This window comes from Entelurus aequoreus, linkage group LG10 (genome assembly GCF_033978785.1).
Source record: "Entelurus aequoreus isolate RoL-2023_Sb linkage group LG10, RoL_Eaeq_v1.1, whole genome shotgun sequence".
Taxonomy (NCBI): Eukaryota; Metazoa; Chordata; class Actinopteri; order Syngnathiformes; family Syngnathidae; genus Entelurus; species Entelurus aequoreus.
The window spans coordinates 80953899-80967187 of NC_084740.1; the positions used below are offsets into that span (position 1 = coordinate 80953899).

Below are 13289 nucleotides of genomic sequence, written 5' to 3' on the forward strand. Positions count from 1 at the left end.
GCTTTGGCAATTTTATGAAAAGAGTCGTAATTTCACTCGACAAGTCACAATTATATAAGAAAACTTTACAATTTCGGCAATATTATAATAATAATTAGGGATGTCCGATAATGGCTTTTTGCCGATATCCGATATTCCGATATTGTCCAACTCTTTAATTACCGATACCGATATCAACCGATACCGATATCAACCGATATATACAGTCGTGGAATTAACACATTATTATGCCTAATTTGGACAACCAGGTATGGTGAAGATAAGGTACTTTAAAAAAAAAAAAAAATAAAATAAAATAAGATAAATAAATTAAAAACATTTTCTTGAATAAAAAAGAAAGTAAAACAATATAAAAACAGTTACATTGAAATTAGTAATGAATGAAAATGAGTAAAATTAAGTGTTAAAGGTTAGTACTATTAGTGGAGCAGCAGCACGCACAATCATGTGTGCTTACGGACTGTATCCCTTGCAGACTGTATTGATATATATTGATATATAATGTAGGAAGCAGAATATTAATAACAGAAAGAAACAACCCTTTTGTGTAAATGAGTGTAAAAAAAAAAAAAAAAAAAAAAAAAAAAAAAGATACCGATAATAAAAAAAAACGATACAGATTATTTCCGATATTACATTTTAAGGCATTTATCGGACATCTCTAATAATAATCTGAATTTTACTTGGCAAAATGATGACAAAAGTCATGATTTTACTCGAGAAAATGTCACTATTTTACAAGAACAACAAAAAAATTGGCAATATTGTGATAAAAGTCAGAATTTGTATGCACATTAAATCAACAAAAAAAAACCCTGACTTTGGAGCAATGTTCACAGACTCTAGTATTTGGCTCTCTATTAGATGCAATGGTTTTCCGTATTGGGACCATGATTTCGGTCCCAATACAATTCTTGTGGATGTCTCAAGAAGGGTGGAAATACAAGAACACACACACACACACACACACACACACACACACACACACACACACACACACACACACACACACACACACACACACACACACACACACACACACACACACACACACACACACACACACACACACACACACACACAAACACACACACACACACACATATTGTTTTTAAATTGATACATTTTCGAGAAGATATATTTAGTCCATCTCCATGCAACCTGAGGGAACTTTGCTAACCTGTTTTGAGAAATGTTCATTTGAGTTATTATGCCAAATAATACATTGTGAGAATCGGTTCGAATCGAGAATTGTGTTGATTCGAAAATTGATTCTGAATCGAATCATCAACCTTTGGATCAAATTGTTCGGTGCCCAAAGATTCAAACTCCTCCTAAGCTTCACAGTGTCCACATTTTGCCTCAAAGACTGTAATATTTATTTTGGGAAAATTGCTTCAAAGTTCAAAACAGCTGTAAGATTCGACCTTTTCTGGGCCACACCTCAGAGTGGTGACATACAAAGGCGATCAGGATGTGACAACTCCTTGTCCTTGTGTCTTTGTAGGTCAGTGCCAGTGTGGACAGTGTACCTGCCACCCACCTGGGGACAGTCGGGTTCACGGCAAGAACTGCGAGTGTGACGACCGCCAGTGTGAGGACCTCTCTGGGGAGGTCTGCGGAGGTACACACACTACATCTAGCTCTCCATGTTTATGTGTGTCCATGAGAAGCCTTTCAAAAGGCTGCAAAGAACACACCAAAGCATAAGTGTAAAGACACTAGTGTTACCAATATGTTGGTACTGGTTAGGGATGATGCTCGAAACCGGTTTTCCCGGTTGTTCGATAAGAAAAGACTCGGATTCGAATCCCTTTTTGAGAACCGGTACCCGTTATCGAGACCCCTATAGTAAAGAAAAAGAGTCGGTTCTTTATTCCAATAGCATCATAACAAACAGTTATGTCAAAACTTTTTTAAACAACTCGAAAAAACCAAGAGTTCTTAACAACTCTCAATCAGCCTCTTAGGTGGATGAACATGTCTCTTAGGTCTAGACCAGGGGTCACCAACCTTTTTGAAACTAAGAGCTACTTCTTGGGTAATGATTAATGCGAAGGGCTACCAGTTTGATACACACTTAAATAAATTGCCAGAAATAGCCAATTTGCTCAATTTACCTTTAACTCTATGTTATTATTAATAATGAATGATATTTACACTTAATTGAACGGTTTAAAAGAGGAGAAAACACGAAAAAAATGACAATTAAATTTTGAAACATAGTTTATCTTCAATTTTGATTCTTTAAAATTCAAAATTCAACCGAAAAAAAGAAGAGAAAAACTTTAAAAAAGAATTTATGGAACATCATTAGTAATTTTTCCTGATTAAGATTAATTTTAGAATTTTGATGACATGTTTTAAATAGGTTAAAATCCAATCTACACTTTGTTAGAATATATAACAAATTGGACCAAGCTATATTTCTAACAAAGACAAATCATTATTTCTTCTAGATTTTCCAGAACAAGAATTTTAAAAGAAATTCAAAAGACCTTGAAATAAGATTTAAATTTGATTCTACAGATTTTCTAGATTTGCCAGAATAATTTTTTTGAATTTTAATCATAATAAGTTTGAAGAAATATTTCACAAATATTCTTCGTCGAAAAAACAGAAGCTAAAATGAAGAATTAAATTAAAATGTATTTATTATTCTTTACAATAAATTAATTTACTTGAACATTTATTTAAATTGTCAGGAAAGAAGAGGAAGGAATTCAAAAGGTAAAAATGTATGTGTTTAAAAATCCTAAAATAATTTTTAAGGTTGTATTTTTTCTCTAAAATTGTCTTTCTGAAAGTTATAAGAAGCAAAGTAAAAAAAAAAAAGAATTTATTTAAACAAGTGAAGACCAAGTCTTTAAAATATTTTCTTGGATTTTCAAATTCTATTTGAGTTTTTGTTTTCTCTTAGAATTAAAAATGTCGGGCAAAGCGAGACCAGCTTGCTAGTAAATAAAAAATGTTTAAAAAATAGAGGCAGCTCACTGGTAAGTGCTGCTATTTGAGCTATTTTTAGAACAGGCCGGCGGGCTACTCATCTGGTCCTTACGGGCTACCTGGTGCCCGCGGGCACCGCGTTGGTGACCCCTGGTCTAGACCGTCTCTCAACAGCAGGTGACGCGGACACTGCTGTCAGTCCTTGGTCAGCAAGGTCAGGCTCCTTGTCAGCAAGTTCTGCAGGTCCAGCTGAGTCCTGTTGAGCCTTTTCCTGAGTAATAGCTGTAGCTAGTATGTTCCAATAGCAGCAGAAGTGCATTTTTTGGAGAGCTGTATTATTTTCAGTTTTGTGCCCAAGGGACTGATTTTATTTAACACAATATTATTATTTATACACCTATAGTGATCACAGAGACAGCTTGTTTTTGTGTTACTGTATATATTTGTTTTTCTGAAAAATCCCACTTAATATACTTTGGGTAACAACAGTCAATATTTATTTTATATATATATTTTTTTAGGGGGGTAACAGTCAATATTTATTTATTTATTAGATTTTAATTTTTTTCTTATATAATAAAAGTGAGCTTTTGTTAAACCAAATATTGTGTGTTTTTTTCCATACACAACAACCTATCTGGACTCGATAAGAGAATCGATAAGGAATCGGTTCGATAAGAGGATTCGATAATGGGCTCAAACTCGATAATTTCTTATCAAACATCATCCCTAGTACTGGTACCGGTAGCAACATGTATTTCGATACTTTTCTAAATAAAGGGGACCACAAATGGCATTATTGGCTTTATTTTAACAAAAAATCTTAGGGTACATTAAACATGTTTATTATTGCAATTTAGTCCTTTAATAAAATAGTGAACATACTAGACAACTTGTCTTTTAGTAGTAAGTAAACAAACAAAGGCTCCTAATTTAGTCTGCTGACATATGCAGTAACATATTGTGTCATTTATACACCTATTATTTTGTCCACATTATTAAGGACAAGCGGTAGAAAATGAATGATTAATCTACTTGTTCATTTACTGTTAATATCTGCTTACTTTCTCTTTTAACATGTTCTATCTACACTTCTGTTCAAATGTAATAATCACTTATTCTTCTGTTGTTTGATACTTTACATTAGTTTTGGATGATACCACACATTTGGGTATCAATCTGATACCAAGTCATTACAGAATCATACAGTGGTCATATTCAAAGTCCTCATGTGTCCAGGGACGTATTTCCTGAGTTTATAAACATAATATAAATTAAAAAAAAAAAACGAAAGAAGATTTTGTGATGCTAAAAAATATCTATGTAATCATAGTAGTATCGACTAGATACGCTCTTGTACTTGGTATCATTACAGTGGATGTTAGGTGTAGATAGAAGTAATAAAAGGAAGTCTAAGTCTAAGATCCACCATTGGCGTTTGTTTACATTCAGGTACGGCGTCATTAGTAGTGTGTAGTGAAACATGTTTAGCTATTTCTCGTCCTCCAGTGATAATGCTACTTGTAAGAAACTTACTTTATTTGTCGCCGTGGAGGCGAGGATTAGACCATATGATCTGCCTGAGCGGCTAGGAGACCCCGAGAGTAACAAGCAGTTGCCTTGTTGCCTTTCCATTAAGAACAATAAATTAGTTTTTAGTATAAGTTTGCTGGTTTCAAGAAATGTAATGCCGAGTGCTTATCATTATGTCAAGATAATGGCACTAGCATTTACTTCATTTAAGAATATTTTTCAACATATTGGGCAAAAAGGTCTCTTTTTTCTTTTCTACCAAGAAAAGTGCACTTGTTATTAGTGACAAAAAGAGATGTCCGATAAAATCGGCCTGCCGATATCAGCCGATAAATGCTTTCAAATGTAATGTCGGAAATTACCGGTATCGTTTTTTTATTATCGGTATCGGTTTTTAAATTTTTATTTTTTTATTAAATCAACATAAAAAACACAAGATACACTTACAATTAGTGCACCAACCCAGGGTTGTTTCTTTCTGTTATTAATATTCTGCTTCCTACATTATATATCAATATATATCAATACAGTCTGCAAGGGATACAGTCCGTAAGCACACATGATTGTGCTGCTCCACTAATAGTAGTAACCTTTAACACTTCATTTGACTCATTTTCATTCATTACTAGTTTCTATGTAACTGTTTTTATATTGTTTTACTTTCTTTTTTATTCAAGAAAATGTTTTTAATTTATTTATCTTATTTTTTTTTTTTAAAGGACCTTATCTTCACCATACCTGGTTGTCCAAATTAGGCTTAATAATGTGTTAATTCCACGACTGTATATATCGGTATCGGTTGATATCGGTATCGGTAATTAAAGAGTTGGACAATATCGGAATATCGGATATCGGCAAAAAGCCATTATCGGACATCCCTAGTGAGAATATACTTATTTTAAGGTATTTTTGAGTTCATTGAAGTTAGCTAATTTGACTTGTTTGGGAAAGTCTTGACAAGCCAAATGTTCTTGTTCTATTGGCAGATCATTTTGCTTAGTTCAAATAAAATACCCCTCATTTTTGAATTTTTTTTCCTTGTTTTTGCACACTTGACTTTTTGCAGTGCACGTGGGGCTAATTCTCGAGTGTTTTTGTACGTTCCTACCTTACGCCGCCAGGTCACGGCTACTGCTCGTGCGGACGCTGCATCTGCCAGGAGGGCTGGTTTGGCAAGCTGTGTGGCTTCTCCAGGTCATGTGACCTGAGCGACGACCAAAGCAAGGAGCTGTGCGAGACGTCGGACGGCGTGGTCTGCAGTGGCAAAGGTACGAAAAAAATGGACTCGATAAAAAAACATTCATTAGTAGTAGAATACAAGTAAAACGTCAAATAACTGTATGGCAGGTTCCTGTCACTGCGGGCAGTGCATCTGCACCCCCAAAGACTGGTGGGTGTCAGGGGAGTACTGCGAGTGTGACGACAGGGAGTGTGACAAACATGACGAGCTGGTATGCACCGGTGAGTATGAGGGCGTGTGAGAGAAAAACCTTTTAGTTGTTCATGTGAGAGCATTTCAGTAGTGTATGTAAGAGCGTTTCAGTAGTGTGTTAAAGAGTGTTTCAGTAGTGTGTATAAGAGTGTTTCAGTAGTGTGTGTGAGAGAAAAACATTTCAGTTGTTTATGTGAGAGCATTTCAGTAGTGTGTATAAGAGTGTTTCAGTAGTGTGTATAAGAGTGTTTCAGTAGTGTGTATAAAAGTATTTCAGTAGCGTGTATAAGACTGTTTCAGTAGTGTGTGAGAGAAAAACATTTCAGTTGTTTATGTGAGAGCATTTCAGTAGTGTGTATAAGAGTGTTTCAGTAGTGTGTATAAGAGTGTTTCAGTAGTGTGTATGAGAGTGTTTCAGTAGTGTGTATAAGAGTGTTTCAGTAGTGTGTGAGAGAAAAACATTTCAGTTGTTTATGTGAGAGCATTTCAGTAGTGTGTATAAGTGTTTCAGTAGTGTGTAAAGAGTGTTTCAGTAGTGTGTATAAGAGTGTTTCAGGAGTGTGTATAAGAGTGTTTCAGTAGTGTGTGTGAGAGAAAAACATTTCAGTTGTTTATGTGAGAGCATTTCAGTAGTGAGTGTAAGAGTATTTCAGTAGTGTGTATAAGAGCGTTTCAGTAGTGTGTGTGAGAGTGTTTCAGTAGTGTGTATAAGAGTGTTTCAGTAGTGTGTGTGAGGGAAAAACATTTCAGTTGTTTATGTGAGAGCATTTCAGTAGTGTGTATAAGAGTGTTTCAGTAGTGTGTGAGAAAAAAACATTTCAGTTGTTTATGTGAGAGTGTTTCAGTAGTGTGTAAAGAGTGTTTCAGTGGTATGTATAAGAGTGTTTCAGTAGTGTGTGTGAGAGTGTTTCAGTAGTGTGTATAAGAGTGTTTCAGTAGTGTGTGTGAGAGAAAAACATTTCAGTTGTTTATGTGAGAGCATTTCAGTAGTGTGTATAAGAGTGTTTCAGTAGTGTGTATAAGAGTGTTTCAGTAGTGTGTATAAGAGTGTTTCAGTAGTGTGTGTGAGAGAAAAACATTTCAGTTGTTTATGTGAGAGCATTTCAGTAGTGAGTGTAAGAGTATTTCAGTAGTGTGTATAAGAGTGTTTCAGTAGTGTGTATAAGAGTGTTTCAGGAGTGTGTATAAGAGTGTTTCAGTAGTGTGTGTGAGAGAAAAACATTTCAGTTGTTTATGTGAGAGCATTTCAGTAGTGTGTATAAGAGTGTTTCAGTAGTGTGTATAAGAGTGTTTCAGTAGTGTGTATAAGAGTGTTTCAGTAGTGTGTGTGAGAGAAAAACATTTCAGTTGTTTATGTGAGAGCATTTCAGTAGTGTGTATAAGAGTGTTTCAGTAGTGTGTATAAAAGTATTTCAGTAGTGTGTATAAGACTGTTTCAGTAGTGTGTATAAGAGTGTTTCAGTAGTGTGTGAGAGAAAAACATTTCAGTTGTTTATGTGAGAGCATTTCAGTAGTGTGTATAAGTGTTTCAGTAGTGTGTAAAGAGTGTTTCAGTAGTGTGTATAAGAGTGTTTCAGGAGTGTGTATAAGAGTGTTTCAGTAGTGTGTGTGAGAGAAAAACATTTCAGTTGTTTATGTGAGAGCATTTCAGTAGTGAGTGTAAGAGTATTTCAGTAGTGTGTATAAGAGCGTTTCAGTAGTGTGTGTGAGAGTGTTTCAGTAGTGTGTATAAGAGTGTTTCAGTAGTGTGTGTAAGGGAAAAACATTTCAGTTGTTTATGTGAGAGCATTTCAGTAGTGTGTATAAGAGTGTTTCAGTAGTGTGTGAGAAAAAAACATTTCAGTTGTTTATGTGAGAGTGTTTCAGTAGTGTGTAAAGAGTGTTTCAGTGGTATGTATAAGAGTGTTTCAGTAGTGTGTGTGAGAGTGTTTCAGTAGTGTGTATAAGAGTGTTTCAGTAGTGTGTGTGAGAGAAAAACATTTCAGTTGTTTATGTGAGAGCATTTCAGTAGTGTGTATAAGAGTGTTTCAGTAGTGTGTATAAGAGTGTTTCAGTAGTGTGTATAAGAGTGTTTCAGTAGTGTGTGTGAGAGAAAAACATTTCAGTTGTTTATGTGAGAGCATTTCAGTAGTGAGTGTAAGAGTATTTCAGTAGTGTGTATAAGAGTGTTTCAGTAGTGTGTATAAGAGTGTTTCAGGAGTGTGTATAAGAGTGTTTCAGTAGTGTGTGTGAGAGAAAAACATTTCAGTTGTTTACGTGAGAGCATTTCAGTAGTGTGTATAAGAGTGTTTCAGTAGTGTGTATAAGAGTGTTTCAGTAGTGTGTATAAGAGTGTTTCAGTAGTGTGTGTGAGAGAAAAACATTTCAGTTGTTTATGTGAGAGCATTTCAGTAGTGTGTATAAGAGTGTTTCAGTAGTGTGTATAAGAGTGTTTCAGTAGTGTGTATAAAAGTATTTCAGTAGTGTGTATAAGACTGTTTCAGTAGTGTGTGAGAGAAAAACATTTCAGTTGTTTATGTGAGAGCATTTCAGTAGTGTGTATAAGAGTGTTTCAGTAGTGTGTATAAGAGTGTTTCAGTAGTGTGTATGAGAGTGTTTCAGTAGTGTGTATAAGAGTGTTTCAGTAGTGTGTGAGAGAAAAACATTTCAGTTGTTTATGTGAGAGCATTTCAGTAGTGTGTATAAGTGTTTCAGTAGTGTGTAAAGAGTGTTTCAGTAGTGTGTATAAGAGTGTTTCAGGAGTGTGTATAAGAGTGTTTCAGTAGTGTGTGTGAGAGAAAAACATTTCAGTTGTTTATGTGAGAGCATTTCAGTAGTGAGTGTAAGAGTATTTCAGTAGTGTGTATAAGAGCGTTTCAGTAGTGTGTGTGAGAGTGTTTCAGTAGTGTGTATAAGAGTGTTTCAGTAGTGTGTGTGAGGGAAAAACATTTCAGTTGTTTATGTGAGAGCATTTCAGTAGTGTGTATAAGAGTGTTTCAGTAGTGTGTGAGAAAAAAACATTTCAGTTGTTTATGTGAGAGTGTTTCAGTAGTGTGTAAAGAGTGTTTCAGTGGTATGTATAAGAGTGTTTCAGTAGTGTGTGTGAGAGTGTTTCAGTAGTGTGTATAAGAGTGTTTCAGTAGTGTGTGTGAGAGAAAAACATTTCAGTTGTTTATGTGAGAGCATTTCAGTAGTGTGTATAAGAGTGTTTCAGTAGTGTGTATAAGAGTGTTTCAGTAGTGTGTATAAGAGTGTTTCAGTAGTGTGTGTGAGAGAAAAACATTTCAGTTGTTTATGTGAGAGCATTTCAGTAGTGAGTGTAAGAGTATTTCAGTAGTGTGTATAAGAGTGTTTCAGTAGTGTGTATAAGAGTGTTTCAGGAGTGTGTATAAGAGTGTTTCAGTAGTGTGTGTGAGAGAAAAACATTTCAGTTGTTTATGTGAGAGCATTTCAGTAGTGTGTATAAGAGTGTTTCAGTAGTGTGTATAAGAGTGTTTCAGTAGTGTGTATAAGAGTGTTTCAGTAGTGTGTGTGAGAGAAAAACATTTCAGTTGTTTATGTGAGAGCATTTCAGTAGTGTGTATAAGAGTGTTTCAGTAGTGTGTATAAAAGTATTTCAGTAGTGTGTATAAAAGTATTTCAGTAGTGTGTATAAGAGTGTTTCAGTAGTGTGTGAGAGAAAAACATTTCAGTTGTTTATGTGAGAGCATTTCAGTAGTGTGTATAAGAGTGTTTCAGTAGTGTGTATAAGAGTGTTTCAGTAGTGTGTATGAGTGTTTCAGTAGTGTGTATAAGAGTGTTTCAGTAGTGTGTGAGAGAAAAACATTTCAGTTGTTTATGTGAGAGCATTTCAGTAGTGTGTATAAGTGTTTCAGTAGTGTGTAAAGAGTGTTTCAGTAGTGTGTATAAGAGTGTTTCAGGAGTGTGTATAAGAGTGTTTCAGTAGTGTGTGTGAGAGAAAAACATTTCAGTTGTTTATGTGAGAGCATTTCAGTAGTGAGTGTAAGAGTATTTCAGTAGTGTGTATAAGAGCGTTTCAGTAGTGTGTGTGAGAGTGTTTCAGTAGTGTGTATAAGAGTGTTTCAGTAGTGTGTGTGAGGGAAAAACATTTCAGTTGTTTATGTGAGAGCATTTCAGTAGTGTGTATAAGAGTGTTTCAGTAGTGTGTATAAGAGTGTTTCAGTGGTGTGTATAAGAGTGTTTCAGTAGTGTGTATAAGAGTGTTTCAGTAGTGTGTATAAGAGTGTTTCAGTAGTGTGTGTGAGAGTGTTTCAGTAGTGTGTGTGAGAAAAACATTTCAGCTGTTTATGTGAGAGCATTTCAGTAGTGTGTATAAGAGTGTTTCAGTAGTGTGTATAAGAGTGTTTCAGTAGTGTGTGTGAGAGTGTTTCAATAGTGTGTTTAAGAGTGTTTCAGTAGTGTGTGTGAGAGAAAAACATTTCAGTTGTTTATGTGAGAGCATTTCAGTAGTGTATGTAAGAGTGTTTCAGTAGTGTGTATAAGAGTGTTTCAGTAGTGTGTATAAGAGTGTTTCAGTAGTGTGTATAAGAGTGTTTCAGTAGTGTGTATAAGAGTGTTTCAGTAGTGTGTATAAGAGTGTTTCAGTAGTGTGTATAAGAGTGTTTCAGTAGTGTCTATAAGAGTGTTTCAGTAGTGTGTATAAGAGTGTTTCAGTAGTGTGTATAAGAGTGTTTCAGTAGTGTGTATAAGAGTGTTTCAGTAGTGTGTATAAGAGTGTTTCAGTAGTGTCTATAAGAGTGTTTCAGTAGTGTGTATAAGAGTGTTTCAGTAGTGTGTATAAGAGTGTTTCAGTAGTGTGTATAAGAGTGTTTCAGTAGTGTGTATAAGAGTGTTTCAGTAGTGTGTATAAGAGTGTTTCAGTAGTGTGTATAAGAGTGTTTCAGTAGTGTGTATAAGAGTGTTTCAGTAGTGTGTATAAGAGTGTTTCAGTAGTGTGTATAAGAGTGTTTCAGTAGTGTGTATAAGAGTGTTTCAGTAGTGTGTATAAGAGTGTTTCAGTAGTGTGTATAAGAGTGTTTCAGTAGTGTGTATAAGAGTGTTTCAGTAGTGTGTATTGTTACTGCATGTGTATACTCCACAGTCTCCATGTTGCTGCTCCTTGCTGCCCTCAGTCTCCTCCTGGATAAAAATTGAGGACACCGACTAAAGTTAGCTTACCCTGTTATTGTACCTCAGTTTTGGTCGCTGCAGTATTAAACTCCACAGTGTCCACTTTGCACATTTGTTCTTACCCTCAGTATCCTCTTGGGTAAAAACTAAGGACACATGCTAACATTAGCTTAGCCTTTTGCTTTGCTTTAGCTCTGGATGTTGCATTATTATTATTATACTCCGCAATCTCCCCTTTACTGCCATTTTGTTCATATCCTCGGTCTCCTCTTGGATAAAAACTAAGGACACATGCTAACATTAGCTTACCATGTTGCTTTGCCTTACCTCAGGATCCTGCCTGCATTAATATTATACTCCACAATCTCCACTTTGCTGCAACGCTCCTGTTTTCTTACCACCCTCAGTCTTTTCTTGGATAAAAATTGAGGACACATGCTAATGTTAGCTTGCCCTGTTACCGTACCTTACTTCTGGTCGCTGCAGCATCATTCTCCATAGTGTCCACTTTGCTGCAGCACTCCCATTTTTTCATACCCTCGGTCTCCTCTTGGATAACAATGAAGGACACATGCTAATGTTATCTTACCGTGTAGCTTTGCCTTATCTCTGGATGTAGCGATCGTATTTTGTCCATTACCTCAGTCTCCTCTTGGATAACAATTAAGAACATTACTTACCTTGTTGCTGTAGTTTGGCTCTGGATGCTGCATTCATGTTGTACTCCACAATCTCCACTTTGCTGCACCGCTCCTATTTTCTTGCCGCCCTCAGTCTCCTCTTGGTTAATATGAAGGACACATGTTAACGTTACCTCACGCTGCTGCTTTTCTTTACCTCTGGATGCTGCATTCTTATTATACTCCATAACCTCCACTTTGCTGCAGCACTCCTTTTTCTTTGCTGCTCTCAAGTCTCCTTTTGGATAAAAATGAAGGACATGCAGACGTTAGCTTACCCTGTTGCTTTGCCTTATCTCCGGAGGTAGCATTTGTATTACACGCCACAATCTTCACTTTGCTACAGCGCTCCGTTGTCCTTGCTGCCCTCAGTCTCTTCTTGGATGAAAACTAAGGACACATGCTAACATTAGCTTACTTCGCCTTAGCTCGAAATGCTGCATTCGGATTATACTCCACAATCTCCAGCTTAGCTGCATCACTCCGGTTTCCTTGCTGCCCTCAGTCTCCTCTTGGATAAAATGTGCAGATGCAGTCTCTGGTGACGTTTGACTCCGTTTCACCAATCAGATGCAGTCACTGGTGACGTTTGACTCCGTTTCACCAATCAGATGCAGTCACTGGTGACGTTTGACTCCGTTTCACCAATCAAATGCAGTCACTGGTGACGTTTGACTCCGTTTCACCAATCAGATGCAGTCACTGGTGACGTTTGACTCCGTTTCACCAATCAGATGCAGTCACTGGTGACGTTTGACTCCGTTTCACCAATCAAATGCAGTCACTGGTGACGTTTGACTCCGTTTCACCAATCAAATACAGTCCCTGGTGACATTTGATCCCGTTTCACCAATCAAATGCAGTCACTGGTGACGTTTGACTCCGTTTCACCAATCAAACAGAGCCAGGCGGTCACATGATTAACAAGCTTAAGCTTACATGAACTCAACGTCAAATTTGAGGAAGCACATGGCTGTAAGTAACCTTAGTAGATATTTTGGCTGTCAGCGTAGGCTGATGTTAGCTTCCCTGCTATGAATCACTGTCAAATGTACATCGTGTGGGGACATTTATTAACGCACTGCAGCCTCATAGACACACGCACACGCACACACACACACACGCACGCACACACACACACACACACACACACACACACACACACACACACACACACACACACACACACACACACACACACACACATGCATAGAAACACCAATCAGTGTGTTCCCAGGTGCAGCCCACACCTATCAGTTTATGGTTTGCGTAAAGGCTAACTTGTTATTTTCCTTTGTAATATCTGCCTACTGAGCCTATGGTGCTGTTAAGTTATTGTGGCTCAATTTGCCTTTTTTTTTTTTAATGTAAATGTATTATTATTTAATATATATTATTGTTTTAGTTGCTTAAGAGATATTCCTGGCTCTGAATTTGCTCATTGCTATTTTTATGTTTGTGTGCATTATTTGTTGCCGTCATCATTAAAGGAACAGGTTACTCATCAGTTACTCAGTACTTGAGTAGTTTTTTCACAACTTACTTTTACTCAAGTAAATATTTGGGTGACTACTCCTTACTTTTACTTG

General features: G+C 36.4%; 1 protein-coding gene across 2 annotated transcripts in view; it reads left to right on the forward strand.

Annotated features, from left to right (window-relative positions):
- LOC133659088 (integrin beta-like protein 1) overlaps nt 1-13289 on the forward strand; it is an 88995-nt gene that overhangs the window by 74342 nt on the left and 1364 nt on the right. For both annotated transcript variants that reach the window (XM_062061825.1, XM_062061826.1), the window contains 3 exons: nt 1508-1624; nt 5601-5747; nt 5827-5940. In XM_062061825.1, the coding sequence (XP_061917809.1) occupies nt 1508-1624; nt 5601-5747; nt 5827-5940 (378 nt within the window). The remainder of the gene's footprint in view (nt 1-1507; nt 1625-5600; nt 5748-5826; nt 5941-13289) is intronic.